The 22,193-nt window shown below is 43.8% G+C and overlaps 1 protein-coding gene across 1 annotated transcript in view; it reads right to left on the reverse strand.

Annotated features, from left to right (window-relative positions):
• Positions 1–21,794, reverse strand: part of ZW10 (zw10 kinetochore protein) — a 235,790-nt gene extending 213,996 nt beyond the window's left edge. The window contains exons 1-2 of the mRNA XM_086957379.1: positions 21,630–21,794; positions 14,519–14,653 (exon numbers count right to left, since the gene is read on the reverse strand). Of these exons, the coding sequence (XP_086813505.1) occupies positions 14,519–14,653; positions 21,630–21,734 (240 nt within the window). The 5' untranslated portion in view covers positions 21,735–21,794. The remainder of the gene's footprint in view (positions 1–14,518; positions 14,654–21,629) is intronic.
• Between the last annotated feature and the right edge of the window lie 399 nt (positions 21,795–22,193).

Below are 22,193 nucleotides of genomic sequence, written 5' to 3' on the forward strand. Positions count from 1 at the left end.
GTCCACACCTTGGGCCTCCGATGACGGCCCCTCCTTACAAGGCCTCTTCGGGGCGGGTGGCAACCCACCGGACATCCCCGGGAGCTCGGGGGACGGAGGCACATGCGCCGCTGCCAGCTTCGCGCACTCTTCCACGATGCGGGCGGAAAGGCGGTCTTCCATGGGGCCTACCACCTCCGTCACGCAGCGGTAGATGGAATTGTCCACCGCCTGGTAGAACTCGTCGTCCTGCAGATAGGGGCAGGGTTCTTCCTCGTATTCCCCTTCCATCTCGGAACCAAGGGTAAATGCGGGGCACCCAAGAGGGCGGCTACCGAGAAAGATCTCGAATGTGGGCAGGCCAAGCGGCTGCGATCACGTTTTAGGCCAACTGACGTGGCAGGTGGGCTGCACCAACCCCCAAGCGCGCAGACCCTCCTCGCCGGGACCGGGTCACCGCACCCCTCAAGCGCGCTAGGCCACACTTTGGATAAAGAGGTGCACAAGGGACACCCGAAGGTGATTCACGCGGTCAGAGCCGCTATACAGACCCCAACGGGGCGTCAAGAGTAGGAAATTACAGACCCGGGGCACCAGGTGTCAGAGGGGTACGCGAGGGCTGGCACCCGCGCAAGCAGACTCCACGGCGCGACTCCTGGCACTGCGGAGGCGCGCCGAAGGGTCGGCGAGACGACAGGTCGCCCCCTGGCGGTCTATGTACACACCGCACACAAGTGGGAAATAAAGTCGCGTAGGAACGAAGAACGTTCCCGCAACCGGGGACTCTGTAAGGGAATAAACCATGCAATGAGTCCCCCAACGATCGTACACAATACAATCCGTAACATTGAAAAGGGAAAAAATAGGAAAAGCACTTATCTGGCTGCGGGAGCAGCGAAGAAAGAGGGGGAAGAAGATGAGAAGTCCGGTTTTATAGTGATGATGGACAGAGTGGAAGGACTATGGACTAGTGTTATACAAAGAGACTCTTGGGAGTTGTTGTTTGATTTGTTGAACATTACGTCAATGCTTTATGTTTAAAGCATTTTTGTTCTTATTATATCTTTTCCTAAGCTGCTGTGGAGTCTTTATGTTAATAAAGCGAAGGAAGAAATAGCATAATCTGAAGCCTCCGGTCCTGACATAGAATTAAAATGCCACCTGGTAATATCAGAGATGGTCCCAGAATTAAATACGAAGAAGGTGAATAAAAATGCAGAAAGGAAATTGAACATTTGAAATAGATTCTAAACTGGGTAATGGTATAAAAATATGTGAGCCAAACATGATGAATACTACATATTGAAAGAGTTTGAATAATAAATCCATATGACATAAATAATTGTTGTCATAAATGGTTAGTGAAATAAATCGGCATTGAATTTAAAACACCAATGGTTAGTATCAAAGACAGTACTATAATGAAATTAGATGAGCAAATGCAGAAAATAAATACATCTTAGAAAAGGTTCTGAACTGAGTAACAGTATCGAAGATAAGTGAGCCAAACACAAACGTTGCTGATTGTAGGGGTTTGAATTATGAACAATGACCAATACTTTTTATCACATTTCGATAAAAAAATAAATACCAGAGTACTGTGGTAGAAATATGTAGAATAATTGTCACAAGTAGTTTAAGTTACAAGAGAGTAGAAAATATGTGTGTGCTAATATGGAAAAATCCCACTATATACACCAAGTGAAGTAGTGTGGCTCACTGGTTAGAGGCGGCAGACCCGAGAGCAAAGGACGGCCCGGGACCAGGGTTCGATTCCCGGCGCGGCAGGTTTCTGGACCAGGGTCAGCGGACTCGATAATTCTCTCGCCTCGGTGCCCACTCTGATCAGCGATCACACTCGGCAACTCTGGGCATTAGCTTGCCTCATCTTCACTAACGGCCCCACCAGACTGCCGGGGATGCCTGGTCTCACCCTGGAGATACCCATTAAGGGACCATCTCTCAGGGAAGCCAGGAAGGGTTTCGCAGCGGTCGAAGCGCCTTGGGACCCTACGGGTAAGTAGTGCGCTATATAAATGCCAATACATTTACATTACATTTACATTGCACATAGTGCAATGCACAAATAAGTGGTATATTAACATTGATATTGTACTTAGAATGTTTGAGGGCCCCGAATTGTATCGTTAAATGTTGCTGAATTGATGATACTTTTCATAATAAAATATAAATAGGTTTATATGTTGCAGATAGCTCTATGTACGATGATGTAACAAAAACACAACGGAATCGCCCACTATCCTAATGAAGGCTGAAAGTGTCAAAGACGAAATTATGGATTCATAGTCTATAAGAGAAAAGAGAAGGGTAGAAAAGAGTGAAGACAAATAGATGCTCAATGTGATATGGATGTTATAATACAAGAAACTCCCTCGCCTAAGTTTTTAATATAGACGATTTTTTTTGGTATGCTTGGTAGGTTTGTCTACAATGTAATGAATTATGATGCAATATTATGATGAATAAGAATGTATATAAAGTTTTTTATAGGAACATTTATTCTGAAGTTTCAGGGGACCCATAAACTGAGTTTGACCGATGTCATTTCTAGTTGAGCTATATAATCTGCCTAGACATCTAAACTAATAGAAGCCATACCCTTTTGTATTAAGTCTTAGTGTGCAACTTGGGCTTTTTCACAAGAACCATCTGGCAGACACTCAATACTTGCTTCTTTACCCTCTTTTTGTACCTTTCTTGTTATTTCACAAAGTTGCTATTACGCTCCCTGTTCTCAGAATAATTTGTTCTCAACCAACTGGACACAGTTCAATCTCAGCCTTGCATCCCTCTAAGCCCTTAAATGGTGAAATGCCAGTTACTATGACAGGTGTTATCCTATGGACCCACTGTGGCTCTTCAAAATCTAGAGGAGGTTTTCCCATAATTGTACTGCCCTTTGAGCACACTCTCTTATCAACCTGCTCATGATCTGTATTAGACCGTTTGCTGGAGGCCGATATAAAGCTATGCAATAATCTACCACTCACATCTCTTTGAGGAACCAGAGCATCTCCTCCAATGAAAACTGCACTCTGTTGTCCAAACAATTACTTTTAAAATACTTTCTCCACAGAAGCCGTCTCTTAAAAATTCTGTAACCATATGTGTGCTAATTTCACTCAAACAACTGTCTGAACCGCATTTTGCTCAGAGCGTGGCAAATGATTGAAAAGCAAGACAATATCCAGCCAAATCATCTGCCAAAGGTCCCTTGGTTTCTCAACTGGCTCTAAAGGAGCATTTCTCACAACAAGCACAATGTAAGCAATCCTTAACTACACTCTCCTTCATGCTGTCCATTCCTGGCCACAATAGGAAATAACCATATTTTGTGTGATGCCCCCCATATATTTGCCTGTTTTGCTGCCATTGGGACTCTGTATGCTTTATCCCAGCTAACCAGAAGTAAAGTGCCTTTGTTACCCCGTTAATCATGTCGAAATGTACCTAACTTGATTGGGGCTTGTCATTTTCCTATAAGGCCTTAATATGCAGTGTGGGGAGGTAAATGTCATCTGTGGACTGCAGCAACTATTGTGCCATCCACTAAAGTGGCAGTGCAATCAAGGCTTCAGGGATTTCACTGTATCCTGACAGCAGCAGTTTGTACTCTGCTGCTCAGACCTGTCAAAATGACCGTCATGACAGATAAAAGAAAACCTCATTGAATAAGTCACCCCTCAGCACACCTTGCTGTCCAAAAGCTAGGGTGCATAATATTTAGAAGTGGAACATGTGTAACATTAGAAATGGCATGTTCCCCTAATGACAATGCTCAAAATGACACGGTCACTGGTACATAGGAAAAGTTAAACTACAGATTATATACTTTAATCTATAGATTTTGACCTGTACCAATTACAGACGCCATTCAAAGACTTATTTTTATATTTAATAAAAAAACAAATCTGACAGTAAAGGTGGATTTGTATTAAATGTATGAGAATTTAACTTTTAGAAACCTTCTGGAAGCTGATATGATTTATATTTCAGCAACTGCCCAGGCAGTACTTGGTTTGAATGAGGTGTGAAAGAGGTTTGAAAAATGCTACCACAGCATAGACAATGGCGCAAGAGTGGGGAGCTTTTTTCTTCAACTGGTAGTAAGATCAGCTGCAGTGGGCATAGCAACTTGCTTTACTTCAAAGAGGCCTGTCCTGTCACAGGCAAAAATTAGGAGGAAACTTGAAAAGGCCCAGACTTTTTCTCAAAAGGCAGGCTAGTACCAAACCCCATGGATAGAAAGCTATCTCAAGACCGGTTTAGAGAGTGACCACATAGGATGGGACTGCTCATTACCATGGCCACACCTCTGGGTAGGCACACAGGCTCTGCATTAAGTAGGGAAGGGTTTCCACATCTTTGTTTTGAGAGTGAAGGGTACATTGATATATTCTGCAGTCAGGAATACAAGAACTGCTGAATAGATGTGTAGGAATGCCCCTAGCAAAGTTTACTCCATTGGTTAGGGGGTGCTCAGGAGTCACCCAACCCCATTCACTAGCTGTTGTCCGGCATAAGCGTGGCATCTCAAGGCACCATCCCTAGAACATCTTCTGAAACAGCAGAAGATCATACAGTCCTCTAGTCTGTGACCAGAGAGAAGCCCAGATGGATTGACATGCTCCTCCTTGTATCTAGGACACAACATAGGATTGAATTTCAGCTTTGTCCCAGTCTAGGCTTTCAGCACCTCCAATAAAACAACTTAGCCCAATTCCGCTTTGGGGCCAATCCACGTATGGTATCGGACCAGAGCCCCATCTTGGTCTCAAATCATACCTAGGTCCCAGACTACCATATCTGTAGACTAGAATTGCCATTTTATCCTTATTGATGCTATTTCAACATAAAAAATGTTAAACATTCATCCCTCCGGTCCCCTTATGTTTGTGCTGTTTTGGTGGTATTTTGCTTTTTTAATTTACTTTATTTAACTAACTTGGTTTGGAATTTGTATTGTCTGGTGTTTTGACTATTACTGTTTTGGTACTTCATAAATAGGGCTCCCGGTTTTATGGTATTTATTTTTTTGCCATTTCCGTCTGTATTTATCCATATTTATTTTTGGGGCATTTATTCTGTATTTATCCACATTTATTTTTGCCACAAGTAGAAAGCGATGCTATAGCTAGTATTTTTCCACATTTATTTAAATTGACAATGCACACATGCGCTCACTTAAACTAGCGATTTGTGGCTTTGGCAGTGCTTTGAATGGTCCAGCACTGAGTAATTTGAAAAGGAGAGTACATGTGCTTCTCAGTTCTGCTATAAAAACACTTTAGGAAGAGTACAAGCACTTATCAGGAGCAAACATGTGCCAGCGCTTCTGTATTTCCATATAAAGCCACCTGTCACAGGCACTTAACTCTACCCCCTTCAGAGGAACCGCGCCCCCTCCTCTTGGAAGGATGCCATCCTAAAACAAACACGGATTTAAAGTGTGCACAGTAAAAACCCAGTGCTGTACACCTGCACTTTTATTGTCCTGTCACTTCGTGTCTCTTGTCGCCATGGTACCCAGACATGCAGTGTATCACACAGCTCACAATGATGTAAATGGGGAACATCAGTGAGAGGGCACAGTACTTACAAAGTGGGGACTCTCTGTAAGGACCTCTGAGGGGTACTTGTGGCCGCATATGCGTCCCCTTTCAGGTGTTCCAGTTGGGGCGGGACAGCCAAGCATGTACAGTTGAGCCAATGAGTGAGTTATGTTCAGGGAATCAGGCATACACAGGAATTCAGCACTTGCCATCGTCTCGCAAACTGAGTGAGATGTTAGGTTTCCTTTCTAAATGACCAACGTACTTTATTTCTTGTACAGCGAATAAGAAATCAATTGGTTTTAAGCCATGTGCCAGGATGCACTGCTGCAGCACTGTGAATTTAAGTGCTTATTTATTTATAAAGTTTTATATAGCGCGAACAAAATTCCGAGGGATATCGGAGCGCTTTACAAAGGAAGGGAGGAAGGACATAAATCCAGTATTGACCACAAGTAAGAATAAACAAAAGGAATAAACGCATATATCTCAGACAAATCAATGCATAGTTTCCAGACAAATGACACATGGAGAATAGTACAATAAACAAGTATGTAACAGTCTAAGAAAGGGGGTATACAATGCGGAAAAAAAGAGCGTAGTTATCGTTGAGCTGTTTTAGCTTTCAGTTCTTGTTCATGAATGTGTAAAAAAGTAATCAATTTGCAGTAGTTTTGTAAGTACTGTCATTGTAAGCGACGGCAGTGGCAATGGGTGGTGCAAGCTGGGGTGACCTCCTGACAAGATCCCTGGCACTTATTTGTTTATGTGCAAATTAAACACTGGTCTTACCTCATTAATTTAACTCCCAACTCAGAGGCAGGCCCCTGGTATACTCCAACAGATTGCCAGCTCCTTCAGGAATGGACGCTTCCAGGGAAACCTATGGCTCGTGAAGGTTTCCAAATAAAATCCAGGGGAACTATGTCAATTTGCGACACAAGAAAATTGTACAGTACATAGATTTCCAATGTTTAACAAACCGTTCAGTAATTGGGGCATTTTAATTATGCAGTTTAGTTGATCATCCAAGTTAACTGTGGGCAGCAGGCTTAAGCTGCAGGTTCCTGACATTTCCATTGGGGACTGCTAATCAGTATTTTCTATGCTCGGCAAGAACCCTTCTGCATTCCTGTAGGTTTCCTGGCCGGAAGAATTCCTATAACACATTATAGCTATTAGGCACCGTCGGATTTCATAACCACATTTATATTAACTTTCAAATATGTGGTTAGTGACGATACATTTTCTTCTTTAATATACACTTAAAATGTTCCATTTTATTTGATGCATGTAGATGAGAGGTCTTTGCAAACGGCAATTAGTGTTATTAGCTGCCGAAAAAACGCTGAAACTTTTGTTTCTGCAAAATTTCAATTTAACCGAGGACAAGCAAAAAATAAAACGCAAGAGCGCTCAAGGAAAGTGTTTTTATTTAGAACTCGGATATGCTGTCGGAGTAAACTGAGTGGCTGTTTGTTTAACTGAAGGGGAGGTGAGGGGGGTCACAGAGCAACAGGTGGGACGCAGGCAGCAAGGCTTTTCCACAATTTTGCAGAGTTATCTTTGGACAACTCAGAAGTTAAGACTCGGGCTGACCTTCGACACCTGCTTCCCTTAGTCCTGGGGCACATTACCACACAAACCTCTCAGACTTATCCGAGCAGCTCACTTCTGACAACAAAACACACAGATGATAGTCAGCGTGCACGGCCGGCTTTAGCGCTGTTCGCGACCGGTGTTACAATATGTTTGGCGCCCCCCCTTCCCATCCACGAATTTCGTCACTACCGCCTTCCAACAGTACCCCTCATATCCCCTTAGCCCCTCTATTAGATGCATTTCATTTTTATAGCGCTACTAATTCACTCACACTCGGGTCTGTTATCTGCATGGTGCACTGTCAGTCACACCTTTGCAGGAGGCACATTTGGGGCCTGGGACAGGGAGTCAGGGGCGTTGGGAGAGGCTACGGCATGGGGCGATAGAACAATCATGGGGTGCCAGAACAATAAGCCTCATTAACAAGTAAATGGTCTGTGAAAAGACGTGTGAAGTACTCGGGTGCGGCTGTGTATGTGTGCGTCCAGGAAGCACTTTCAAGCAGCAGGCAGGGGGCATGGCGAGGACTCTGGATTCCAGCGCGGCAACATTTTCTAGTATTTTACCGTTTATAAATATAAATACAGACAAAGGAAATATAGATTTCCGTCTGTATTTATATGTATAAATCCGTAAAAACGGAAAACCGGGAGCCCCTATTCATAAATAATTTACACTTTGTCCTAGATTAAGCCTGACTGCTCTGTGCCACAGGTTCCAGGGAATTGAGCTCAGGTGAACATAGCAACTTTTGGCGTTCACCATGAAAAGAAGTCTTATTACTTCATAAGGTGTGCAGTCACCCACCCCACAATATAATCCAATTTCTTACAGCTATCTGTACAAATCTCTGACTCCCACTTTTGTCTGATTGTGACTCAAATTTCCCTTGTGCTAAATTCACCAATTTGATCCAAAGACTCAACATTGTCCCCTGAAAATACATCCTTCAAATATACTAAATTCATCCTGCACTACCTAATAGGCTTTCACTTTATCTCGCAAAGATCCCAGTGCAGGATAACCCTGGACTATATACTGATTGATTAAATCTAAAACGCTGTACTCCTTCAATGCCAGACAGCGGTTCTTACATCATGGGACAGGGACCTTTGGGGTCTGCACTGTCTACTCCGAGAATTTGTGACAGCTTCGAAAATTAAATTGTATTAAGTGATTAATAAACTGTGTTAAATAAAAAAGCAAAATGCCAGTTGAAAATGTTAAAACTCTCTCCGTAAATGCGAATGAATTTGAAATTAGAGGTTAATAATTAAGTTAGTGCCCTCAGATTGATCTACAGGAGCAGCGCAAGAGCATAAAAGACACTATAGTATGGACAACGGCTGACCTAAATGTCAGTTAGGAATGTTACACACTTTCCATTTAAATTAAAATGTTGATTTTATTTATATTGTGTTTAATTAAATATTATATTTAATCATTTGCGTATTTGCTTGATGGAGGTCTGTTTCTGTGTTTGTGTTTATTGTTTTGCAGTTCAAATCATTGAAAGTGCTTATATTGGTGCCCTCAGCCTCCAGCAATGAGTCAATGGGGTCCCAAGATTATAATAATGATTTAGGGGGGTCTGTATTTTCCAGTAATTATTGGGGGGGTCCACAGAAGTCAAACATTTAAGAACCAATGCCTCACATCATTCAGTCTTCTCCAACGGATTCTTTTTTACCTACAAAACTGGTGATACTGCTAATACTTCCTGCATTTCAAGGGTGACCTTGATAGTCAATCAGCTGCACGATTCTTCATTCCGGCTAACTATTCCACTAGAAAATTATAATCCCAACTCCTTCCATCCATTTACTTATGTACGCCTTGGTAAAATAATGAACTGAAATACTTAATTATTAAAACAGTGCGAAACAATAACCTAAAATACGTTAAGAAAAGGAATTCAAATAATTAAGTTTATTTACTCAAGTAGTGTTAATCTATTAAGGAAAGTAGGATCCTGTGGTAATTGAAATAGGCCTTTTTTTCACAGTACCTGTACGTTGCAGCTTGACTTGAATAGCAGGTGGTGAAAACCCTAAGTCATAGCAGCATTTCCTTGGAGATATTTTTTCCCTATGGTCCTCTTCGTGACACGAATAGTAACCCCCATCAGCGAAATTTATCTCCCTGTACATTTAAGAGTGCTTCCCTGCATTGGTTCATGCTGCATAGTACGCAACCAGGGAGTCCATCATCACTATTAAGCATACTTGCCTTCCAGTCAAAAATACGTGCTCTATCTGCTGCATCCGATTGTTCCAGTATCTTCACAGCTGGGGGGGCGGGTGATGTTGATGCTGCATGCAGCGGAACATTCTTCTCTTTCAAATTGAAACCACTGACAATAGCAGGAAACGCCATAACTACATTCAAGTTCAAGTTCCAAAATTTGTATAGCACACTACTCACACAGAGGGTCTCAAGGCGCTTGAGGGAAAGGAGGTGAATTTACTTATCGAATATCCAGGTTTTTAGTTGCTTTCTGAAAGAGAGGTGGTTCTGAGTGAGGCGGAGGTGGGTGGGGAGAGAATTCCAGGTTTTAGCCGCTAAGTAGGAGAAGGATCTTCCCCCCATGGTGGATCTGTGGATGCGCGGAATTGCGGCGAGGTCTTGATTGGACGATCGCAGTTGGCGGGAGGGGGTGTAGAAGGATAGACGCGTGTTGAGGCATTCGGGTCCTAGGTCGTAGAGTGCTTAGTGTGCGTGGGTGAGGAGACGGAATGTTATTCTTTTGTTGACAGGGAGCCAATGGAGGTCTTTCGGGTGGTCGGAAATGTGAGCTTGCCGAGGGATGTCCAAAATGAGTCTGGCTGAGGCTGAGTTGGAGTTTTTTCTGTAGTTTGGCTGTGGTTCCGGTGTAAAGGGTGTTGCCGTAATCCAATCGGCTTGTGACCAGTGCGTGGGTGACTGTCTTCCTTGTTTCGGTGGGGATCCAACGGAAGATTTTTTTGAGCATTCGTAGGATGTTGAAGCAAGATGATGAGACGGCGTTGACTTACCTGGTCATCGAGAGGGAGGAGTCCAGGATGAAGCCCAGGTTACGTGTGTGGTCCGTAGGTATGGGTACGGTTCCGAGGGCCGGTGGCCACCATGAGTCGTCCCAGGCAGAGGGGGATGGTCCTAAGATGAGGACTTCTGTTTTGTCCGAGTTTAGTTTTAAACGGCTGTTCTTCATCCACTCGGCTACTTCTTTCATTCCTTCGTGTAAATAGGTTTTGGCGGTGTTTGGGTCTTTGGTGAGGGAGAGGATCAGCTGGGTGTCGTCTGCGTAGGAGATGATGTTGAGGTTGTGTTGGCGCGCGATGGATGCAAGGGTACTCATGTATACGTTGAAGAGGGTGGGGCTGAGTGATGATCCTTGTGGTACGCCGCAGATGACTTCGGTGGCCTCTGATTTGAAAGGGGGGAGGCGGACTCTCTGGGTTCTTCCCGTGAGGAACGATATGATCCAGTCCAATGCCTTTCCTTGTACTCCGATGTTGCTGAGGCGTTGTATGAGGGTGCTATGACAGACTGTGTCAAAGGCTGCGGAGAGGTCAAGTAAGATGAGAGCAACTGTTTCTCAGTTGTCCAGTAGTGTTCGGATGTCATCTGTTGCTGCGATGAGGGCGGTTTCGGTGCTGTGTTTGGCTCGGAAGCTTGATTGAGAGGAGTCTAGGGATTTGTTGGATTTGAGGAAGGCGGCGAGCTGACTGTTGACGGCTTTCTCGATGACTTTGGCGGGGAATGGGAGGAGCGAGATGGGGCGGTAGTTCTTAAGTTCAGTTGGGTCAGCTGTGGGTTTCTTCAGAAGGGCGCTGAGTTCGGCATGTTTCCAGATTTCCGGGAAGGTGGCGGAGTTGAGGGAGCAGTTGATGACGTCTCGGAGATGGGGTGCGATGATGGAGTCTGCTTTGTTGAAGATGTGGTGGGGACAAGGGTCGGTTGGCGATCCTGAGTGGATGGAATTCATCAGGCGGATGGTGTCTTCAGTGGTGATTGGGTTCCGGGCGCAAAGGTTGTTAGAGGGGGGTTTTGGTTTGGAGGTGGGTGGAGTGGACTGGTCTTCGGAATGGTTTTGAAAGCTGTTATGTATTTCGGCGATTTTGTTGTGGAAGAATGATGATAGAGAGTTGCAGAGGTCTTGGGAGGGGGTGATGTCGTTAGTGCCTGCGGAGGGGTTAGTGAATTCTTTGACGATGTTGAATAGTTCCTTGCTGTTTTGGGCATTGTTGTCAAGTCGATCCTTAAATGCTGATTTCTTGGTGGATCGGATGAGTTGGTGGTGTTTGCGGGTGGCGTTCTTGAAGGAGGCCAGGTTGTCAGTGGTAGGGTTTTTTCTCCAGGTTTTCTCGAGAGTCCGACAGAACTTCTTGGATTTCTTAAGGTCATTGTTGAACAAGGGGGCTTTTTTGTTACCTTGCTTGATTAGATGGTTTTTCAAGGGTGCTAGTTCGTCTGCGCTGTGGGTGATCTATTGTGTGAGGTTGGTGGCTGCTTGGTTTGGGTCCGATGAATTGGCAGGGGGGTTTTGTTGAAGCGACGAGAAGAGCTGGTCGGTGGTGATTTTGTTCCAGTTTCTTCGGGGAATAGGTTGTGGGGGGTTATGGGTCGTGGATTTTTTGTAGTGGAAGTGAACGCAGCTGTGGTCCGTCCAGTGGAGAGCTGTGGTGTGATCAAAGGAGATGTGCTTGCTGGAGGTGAAGATAGGGTCAAGCGTGTGTCTGGCAGAGTGGGTGGGGGTGTCAACGAGTTGTTTGAGTCCGAGATTGGCCAGGTTGTCCAGAAGGGTGGTGGTGTTGTTGTCGTTTTTCTTGTCCAGGTGAAAGTTGAGGTCTCCAAGTAGAATGTATGACTCGGATGGGAGGGCATGTGGGCTGATGAAGTCAGCGATGTCTTCACTGAATTGTGAGCGGGGTCCTGGGGGTCTGTAGATAAGGGTGCCTCTGAGTGTGGTTTTGGGGTCGGTGTGAATCTGGAAGTGAAGGTGTTCGGCGGTAGCGAGGTTATCGTCGGAGCTGGTCGTGATGCGGATGGTGTTCTTATGGATGATGGCGATGCCTCCTCCTGTTTGGTTGATGCGGTCCTTTCGGATGATCTTGTAGGTGTCCGGGATGGCTATGGCGATGTCGGGGGCTGATGAGGCGTTCATCCATGTTTCTGTAAGGAAGGCGACGTCCGGCAATGTAGTGTTGAGTAGATTCCGGAGTTCGATGGAGTGTCTGTGGACTGAGCGGGTGTTCAGCAGTAAGCACTTTAGGTGGTTAGTGTCCGAGCTCTGTTTGGAGTTTGTGGATTTGGTGTGGGTCCTGATGCAGTCGAACTTGCAGGAGTGGCAGGTGAAGGGTCCATGGGTGTGTCCTGGAGCGGCTTGGTAGCAGTTTGGGAGTGGGCCGGGGTTAAGTGCTGAGAGCGTTGCGGCGTCGTATATTATGCGGGTGGAATGGGATTTGCGTGAACCAGGGGGTCTGGCGCTGGGCGCGGTCCAGGCGCGGATGGGCGTAGACGGGCGTAGACGGGCGTAGACGGGCGTAGACGGGCTTACCTTTGGCGCACCTTCGGCACGCATGGGGCGCGATCACTGCGCGTGAACGCTGCACGCAGAGGCATCTGTCATATGTGGATAGTGGAAGGGGAGGGGCGAGGGTGGAGCAGCTGGGAGGCGGGAGCGGGGTGGAGATCCGGGCAGGGAGCCACAACAACAACAACAGAAACAAGATGGCAGCAAGCCAAAAGCGAAGCAGGATTGGGGCCCAATCGGTGAAAAAGCGCGATGCAAATGTCAGTGGCACCGGCACAATCAGGCACGAGTCTATTTCACAGGCAGCGCAGCACAGTTGTAAATATAGTTAAAGCGCACTTAGGCAATCCAGCGCTACGACACAACAATGATTATTAAATCAATAATTAATCAGGCAATCTAGCGCTATGAAACAAATGCGATCTTCAATTGGGCAATAGCAGATGTGTGAGCGAGGCGAGGCAGCACACTGCAGTCTGGTGGTATAGCGCTACGATACCAGTGGTGGCAGGCAGATCGGGGAGCAGCGTGAGGAGCGACCGCTTCTGTTAGGAACAGGATGGTCACGGCGCTACGACGGGAGAGCGGGGCTTACTGTATCAGTGGGAGGGAGGAGCAGGCGGGAGCGGGGTGGAGATCCGGGCAGGGAGGCACAACAACAACAACAGAAATAAAATGGCAGCAAGCCAAAACCGAAGCAGGATTGGGGCACAATCGGTGAAAAAGAGCGATGCAAAGGTCAGTGGCACCGGCACAATCAGGCACGAGTCAATTTCACAGGCAGCGCAGCACAGTTGTAAATATAGTTAAAGCACACTTAGGCAATCCAGCGCTACGACACAACAATGATTATTAAATCAATAATTAATCAGGCAATCTAGCGCTATGAAACAAATGCGATCTTCAATTGGGCAATAGCAGATGTGTGAGCGAGGCGAGGCAGAACACTTCAGTCTGGCGGTATAGCGCTACGATACCAGTGGTGGCAGGCAGATCGGGGAGCAGCGTGAGGAACAGGGTGGTCACTTTGCGCTTTGACTGAGTTAAAAGATACCAAGGGAGCAGGTTTAAATAACGATTTTCCAATATCTTGACTCTACTTTTTATCTGGAATCCTCGATCATACTAGCATTTTCCATTAGGTTCATATACAATGACGAGTGCTGCATCGGTCAGAAACAGAGGTTAAAGGTAAATTCCAACCTCTGTTTCCTGAAGTAAAATCCAAATAGCTACGAGAGTAGTGATTTTGTAATTGGTATCCTACAGTCATCAAGCGGCCTGACAGGTCAGACTCCCAACAGCAAAATGACCACATCAGATTCTTCTACCGCCCTCATTTTAAACTCTAGAGGAACTTCATTGCATTAATATGTTATATTCCAACATAAAAAGAAACCCAAACATAGCATACAGCTCCCACTTCTAAGCAGACAACCCTTCGAACTCCAAACATGCTCCGCAGCTGCATTCTAACTAGACAAACACAGAAAGATGGTAATAACTTGCTTATATATAGTGTTTTATATTTCACTTCTGTAACTTCTAAGAATTATAAACAACAGGTGTTTCTATTAACTCAAATGCATGCAATATGCTGGCCTAAGAAATATGGCTGATCCTAGAGAGTTTCAAACATCTCATGCAAATCACTGCATATTGCAGAAGCAATCCTTCCACTCACTGTCAGTTGACTAATCATAATCACGCAACTCATGCTTCATCCATACAGGTCACCAGAACACAACAACTATTTAGTCCGAGACTTAATATATATTTTACAAGAACTGTGTCTACCAAAATCAAGGAGACACTACATCCCACAAGTCAATAATGCGCAATATCATACCTCGTTCTCAATTCGTGATTTGAGCTGGTCTACATCAGTGGACAAGCCATCAACTTGAAAGACCAAATCCTCAGTGCTTTGCATGCTGGGTAGAAACTCATCGTATTTGTTAGTGATAAATTCGGATACTTCTCCCTGATAAAAACAAAGGAAAAATGTCCCGTTATGTTTATTTCAATGAGGGTGTAACATAATTTACATACAGCTGCCACTCTATACCTCCCATAATCTTCATTCCCAATTGAGGACGTTGTCAAGCCCATCTCAAAAATGACGTTGTTGCCAAACCTCCTACTCTGATTACCCGACTCAAAGTTCATGGTCCTTATCTGCTCCCTATGCCAAACTTTTTGGTTCTACTAGTCCTAAACGTTACCTCCTTTCACAAACTGCATGTCCTATTGTTCCCAATGTCATTTTCAGGCACTACTTCACCACTCTTGCACAATTTTGAAATACTCTCTGGCCTCCTATATATCCCCAGATTTATATCCACTGCTGTGCTAGACATCTTGAGTAGGTCTCACATCCTTTCAAAAGTCATAGGAACTAGTCTTGCTCACTGTTGAAGGTATGGTTGGTTCATCGTTTGAGCTCCCCTTTCATCTGATTCATCACTTGCTTGAGGTCCCTTCTAGCCCTAAGGTCGCCCGGTTTACCTTACTCCTCGTCCACAGTCTTCATTTCACTGTACCGGTGACTGGTGGTCTCAACAGTCCACATCCTACGTCAATGTGGTTCTGCCTCTTCCATCTCCAACAACTTTCCTCTCCTTGTCAATTTCATTTTGATGCTTGAGCTATTTTGCCAATGTCTTTGCTGAACCATTATTTAGGTTTTAATGTACATCGCTGACAACACTGGTCTCACAGCACTAGTATTCTCAGAGCACTGAAGTGTGGCAGGTGACCAGAACACATTTACATAAACTTTGGCAGTGCACTGTAGGTGGTATTCAAATTGAAGGAATATGATAGTAAAGTTCTTGAAGGCACATGCTCTAGGTTATAGCCAAGATGGGCCCTGCAGTCTTAGGCAACTAGCAAACAGTTATACATGTTTCAGGGAAGGAGATTAATTGTAAAAACAAATTCTGTATAAAACAGGTGGGTCTTTGTATGTTTTTTCAGAACTTGACATAATCATCTGCCAGGAAGTATCAAAGGTCTATCTCCTCTTTACTGGTGGCCAGTGGAGAGATTTCAGGGTATGTGGTCTTACCTACTCAGAGCAAAAAACAGGGGGTGGCATAGTTTATAACAGTTTGACGCATAGGCATGGTTGTTGTAGAAGATTAGCGTACAGACTAATAAAATTGTCTAAACAGAAGAATAATAGATTTCTTGGGATCAATGTAGCAGAGGCAAACCCCACTTTAATAGGCAAAGCTGGTGGAAAGTGGTTTTGGAGTCTTCTTTTTTGTGGATGTATTAGCAGTCAATGTCAAAGAATACTGCTTAGTTACGAGGTTTTTCCACCGCAATGGAGGAGGATTCTTTTTGGAAGGCAAGGGTAGAGAGAAGGGAAAGGGGTTGACTAACCTAAGAAGGACAAATTATTGTTTTTTCCCTGTTAAGAAATAACCAGTTGCTTTCTATCCGCAACTGGAAATGGGTGAGGCACTAAAGAAAATTAATACATTTGATCTGTTCGTCCTCCAGCTTGAGGTGGAACTGTATATTGTCTGCATACATGTAATAAAAACCTATCTTAAAGGCACTCAAGATGGTAATGGGGGACCTATATAAATGTTGGAGAGTGATGGTGACAAGGCAGAAGCTTGTGTGATGGCACATGGGTATTTGTGGTCCTGGAGAGGAATGGTCCTAATTATACTTCGTGGAAATTGTTAGCGTTTAAGAACTCAAAGCATGACAGTGCTGTGTCAGTTACAAGGATTGTGGTGGAGAAATGCAGCCAAGGTCTTGGGAATGTGCATGAAGAATCGCTTATATAATATTAAGAGAGTTGATCTCTTTACCCTGCCAAGGTCTTAAACCTGCTCCAAATCACTTGGGAAGCGGACACCTCCATGTGTGGTGACAACTGACAGGTTTTTTATTTGTTTCTTTTTTTATCCTCGTAAGTGATACGTTTATTGTACAGTTAATTAAAACCTTTACAAAAGTTGGCCATATTTTTATAAAACAATAAAACATCAGTTTAAAAAAAAAAAGAATTCGCCACAGTTAAAAACACACTTAAATTTGAAGAAGAGAACCGTTCCGCCAGCCTTGGCAACCCATAGTCCAATTACTGTCTTTTGTGTTTGAGGGAATGTAGCAGCAGTACACGAGGTAGAATTGCCCCCCTGGTCAGGGTTTTGGCTGCACAATTCGTGTGGGCGAATGGGTACCAGTTTAAAGTGCATGGTGCTGCATCAACTTTTATTACTGAATACAAAAAATGGCAGGTAATAACTATTTTGAGTGCCTTATGATGCACAGTAGGCTAGAGATAGGTCTGTAACTGTTGAAAATGTCTGGATCAGCAAATTTTTTTTTAGGACCCGATAATTGCTTGCTTCAAGTTTAATGGCCTGCAAGATTACTCCAGTAGTGAGGGGGGATTTGACTAGCTAACGATGATAGGTATTACTAGTTGGGAGGCTGAGCTCGATTTATCTAGAATTACAAATGTCACAGCAGGGTGCAAATTTCTTGAAGGAGGGCAGGATAAAGCTCATGTTGGACTCAGAGACTGGCATTAAGTCACTGAAAGGGGTTACGCTGTTGCAAAGTGAAGAACTGGAAAACTTAGAGTTGGGCTAGGGGTAATGGGAGCCACTAGGGTGCCAATTCTGTCAGTGAAGAGAGACGTCTGTACATACAGTAAAATGGAATTGACTGGCATGCTAGATACTGAACCGGGAGACAACTTATATTTGAGCAACAATTCTTTGGTTGAGTTAGCAGAGTCATCAATGTGTCATTGAAAGCATTCCTTTCTTGCTCTGAAATAAGAAGATTGTAGCCTTTGGTCTTTGCAAGGAAGGCCATGGGCTCCGAAGGTGACTTAGAAATGTTTCAGCATCTCTCAAGGATTCTGCTGTGGTGTTTCAGTTGGCAAGGTGGTCGGAGTACAGGTTACTAGCCTTTCGATGGTATAGTTTGCAAGAGGACAAGGGAGGAAGAGTATACAGCCTTTGCTTGTTTGCTTTCCAGTTAATCTAAGATACCAGCAAGGGATTCCAGGTGAGGACCAATAGTTTCAAGGAAGGGGGTTGTGAAAATTATGAACAAAATTTTGTTATGAATTCTTGACTGAGTAGGTTGGCCAAAATGGGGAGTAGATTTGGATTACCACTCTAGCTCATTCTTAATACAGAACCGAAGAGGATGGTTGAATGAAGATTACAAGTTCATCGGAGCAACGGGAAGGCATTGCTAGGGTGAGAGAGCAGCTTTGATAACTGTGTCGCTACAAGCGCTCCTCTCCTCCTGTGCAAAAGCTCATGAGGCTATAGTTTGGTAACATTAGTAACTAAAACACGTATGATCACACCAATTGGGTATTGTATCACTGCGTGTTTTTCTATATGAACTCAAATCTGCAAAATTGAGCAGGCAAACCATAAGGTTCTTTTCTAACATAGAATGGTACAGGGATCACGTTTTGGGCCTGAAGAGCAGCCAGGGGGATGGCTTCGAAACATGTAGACTAGAGAGGTAGTAGCCCATCATAGCATACAAACCTCTACTCCCCATTTGTAATAATACCAGCTATACGGAGTATAAAAATTTAGTTTCCACACAGCCAGGTATTTTTTAATCCCACTATATTCACTCAGACCCTTCCACTCTCATATCACACATAACATCACTTCACTAATAAGTGCTCCCACGTCATCGTTGGTCGCATCACGCCCCGTCCCGTTAGTGGGGCGGGAAGAAGCAGATGATGAAGCATGGCACCAAGTGACCTTTTGGTGGGTGAGGTTTATTTTAGCAAAACAGTGTGTTTTTCCTATACTTTGTCAAATACTGAAGAAAGAAGGATAGTAACATTTCTATAGTTAAAGGTGGGCTATGTTTGTTTTTTCTGAAGATTATAAGTGCAATGGAACTGGTGACTGGGCAATAGGTAGAACGGTGGATTAATTAACCAACAGGGTAGAGTCTAGGGAATCCATGACCACAATAACACGTCTAGTGAGTCTTCCACCCAGATTTGCTGCTCATTGAAGATGAGATTAGGGAAGTGATTGTTAGAATGTGAAGAGCAAGATCAAATGGATTGTGTGGCAGGAAGGGTGGGATTTCTCGGAAAGGTTGTAAATCACAGCACAAACAAAGAGGAGGTTGTAAGAATGTGAAGAGCAAGATCAAATGGATTGTGTGGAAGGAAGGGTGGAATTTCTCGGAAAGATTGTAAATCACAGCACAAACAAAGAGGAGGTTATTAGAATGTGAAGAGCAAGATCCAATATATTGCGTGGAAGGAAGGGTGGAATTTCTTGGAAAGATTGTAAATCACAGCACAAACAAAGAGGAGGTTGGACTAGTGATTGCCCTGGAAAAGAGATACTCAAAAGACTCATAGAAAGGGCCTTGAATCATATGACGGTGAACAAGCTCTAATACTGCATGGTGACCCCACCAACTCTTTCTCTATTTTTAAATAGAATTATATAAATAGGGCAAGGAGATGTGTTGAGTCCGTCATTGAGGAAGTAGTAAACTAAGTCTCGATGGTGGTCAGCAGATGGAATCTTTTTTTGTCACAGTTGGGATTGAAGATTTTTCGATGTTTTTAACTATGGGGTGCAAGATAGAGCTTTGACTGGGATGCAGGGGGAAAGTATTGGTAGTTGGAAATTTTCCTACATGACAAGCACTATTATTACTTTAACACCCCTCTTCAGAGAGAGAGTAAAACAATTAAAGTAGCTTCTTGTATGAAGTTATAACTGATATCATTCATCAGAACATATTACTAGTGAACTGTGGGAGGAAGCATTCAAGTTTTTTTGTATACAATACTCCCTACTTTTTGACCAGTGGGAGCAGTGTACTACAGCTTTCAGAGTGATTAAATACTACAGAGTTCCACCTCAAACAAAGTAAATGCAACTCCTTCTCCCTGTATTGTATCAGCAAAAAGTTATAGTTCTACACAGCTATTCATCTCTGTGGCAGTCCCCTCTCCTCTACCACTAAGATCTCAGACAATATCCTAAACTGCTTCACCCTCCTGTGAAGCTGTTTTTTAGGTCTTACCTAGGCAGCGTATGCGCTGTCTTTGAGACATGCTGTATTCTTCTGCCCATCTTTTTAATTGGCTGATGTCCCTGTCCTTTGTAAGTGGAGGCTTTTAATTTGTCTATAGGCTTAGTAGTCCCTCCTTGACTCTTCATGTAACCTCCCATGATGACAGCCCTGTTACATGTGTATGGGCTCCCCACGTTTTAATTACTGCATCAGAGAACTATTTTCTTACAGGGCTTCAGGCAGGACATATGCTTGAGCCCAAGCTAGGCTGGCAGTGGTTACTTCACTCACTAGCACATCTCACATTTTCACAAGACCTTCTATAAATTTCCCTTCATCAGCTCCACACAAAGTAAAACCTAATCCGGAATGAATATTATAATTATTTTGTCACATTTCAAAGCTACAACCGTATATATGGACTTAGCTATTTGAATGTACTTGTGGTACTGTCTTGCATATAATGTATTATGGGTAGGGTGGATTTACCATATTTACTGCAGTGTGCAGTACCATATGTAACCAAGAGGTTACATGAGACCTCTTTCGGCCACATATGGCACGGCACCCTGCAACATGACTAGGTAAAAATCACTGGCATTTATAATGCCAATAACTCCAACACAACAAATGCAAGACTGATTGCATTTCCAATGCAGTAGATCTCGCATTTGTTAAAGTTAGAGCTGTGGGCGTTGAAAATGACAATGTTTTTTACCTTTGCTTTTTATGCTATTGGCAATGGTGCTATGCAAATATACTAACTCCACTGCTAATAAAAAAACAAAAGTAAAAAAGGTTAACAGCTCTAACTTTAACAAACACAAGACCGATTGCCTTGCAAAAACGCTTGTCTTACTTCCTACATACACTCATCCATCCTAGGGCACTCCTCCTCCGCATCCCTGCACAATTGCTGACCTAGGTGCCTGTTCCCTGATCTCTATAATCAAGACTTAACCCCTTATCTTGATTTCTTCCAACAACCTGCAAGGTGATGATCTAACACGTATATCCCTCCTCCACCATAATCTCCCATCCTACTTACCTTAACTCTACCCCCTCCCACAGCAGGGCTGGCAATCTTGGTACCGGTCTTATCTCCTTTACCATTAGAACCCCACCCAACTCACACCACCATAACCAACTGTGTATACACCCCCATCCTGGGTTTTCACGCCCATTACTGCAACGTTTTCCTGTGCAGTTAATGGTCTTGGACAACCGCCCGCCCTCCCCCCAAAAAAGCTGTCACACTCATTAGACATCTAACACAGTCCAAAACAACTTATGATCTTGGCGATCGCCTCTCTCTTCAATCCCAAACTTTCTCGCCTATTATCTTGCCCTCCACCACACTTCTGCACAGCTGGTAGCTTCAGTCACTTTCCTGAGGGCTTTTAGTGGGCCGTTGCTAATTCTAAAAAGCAGCTGCTGAGACAGGTCCCTGCCAGGCTTTCCATTCTTGCCTTCACCCTCAGGGTAGAATTTCTTTTTTTTAAATTCAGCAGCAGAACCACTCTTTACTGCCTTTGAAGTAACTTCAAAGAGACTCGGTATAGTTCAGAACTTAAACATTTTCAATATTATCTACAATGAAGCCATAGTTTTTCCTTTTTTTCCTTATGCAACTAACAACCACTGACAAAGCCAATAGTTCTGGCTTGTAGGTATGTTACTTCTTGCATTAAATATCTAAATACAATGACTGAAACAGTAGAATACCAGCCGTGCGGCACATTATGTTAAGCACAGATTTTAGCTTATGTGTTTTTAAGCCATGCCCTTAATTACATCGCCCACGCCCCTTTGAGAGACCCCACAGTTTTTCATCCCACTTAAAGCCCTGATTGCCCCTCTGTCTCTTCTCTAGCCTAGAAGGAAATTACAGGGCCCTTTACCTTGATCTTTTCCACTCTCGTGCACAGCTTACTGAGCTTGGTACTTAAGTCTTCCTTTTCTAGCTTTCCAGAGTGTGCTAACACCTCAGTCACGAAAGAAGCCATGTCAGCTGCAAAATCTCCAGACTCCCGCGTCTGCACTATCTCCTCCGCCCCAGCAGAACCTTTCAAACTCGACTTGGCACAGTAACGCCATCTGCATAGAGGAAGGACTGAAGCGGCTCATAACAGGAGCCGTCATCTTCGAAACGAAACCGCTTTACTGTATTTTGTATTATCAACGCTAAATGAAGGAACCCTATGATTTATAATTCTTTTGCAATGTTTCTGGGGAATCTATTCAGAAAACTCCACATGTTTGTAATTGCGTGTGCAAATCCAATATTTCAGTACGTTCCTATAATTCCATATAAATTAAGTAATTCACCAGGGTTGTAAAATAAAGAAAAATGTAGCCTTTTATCCACTTTAAAACCTCCTTTTTCTCCAAACGCACCCTACAAATCTTTTGTTAAAATATGATATTCCAAGATGGCCGTCATTTTTCTCGAATTTGTACGATGA

This window comes from Lissotriton vulgaris, chromosome 2_1, assembly GCF_964263255.1.
Source record: "Lissotriton vulgaris chromosome 2_1, aLisVul1.2, whole genome shotgun sequence".
In the NCBI taxonomy this organism is placed as follows: Eukaryota; Metazoa; Chordata; class Amphibia; order Caudata; family Salamandridae; genus Lissotriton; species Lissotriton vulgaris.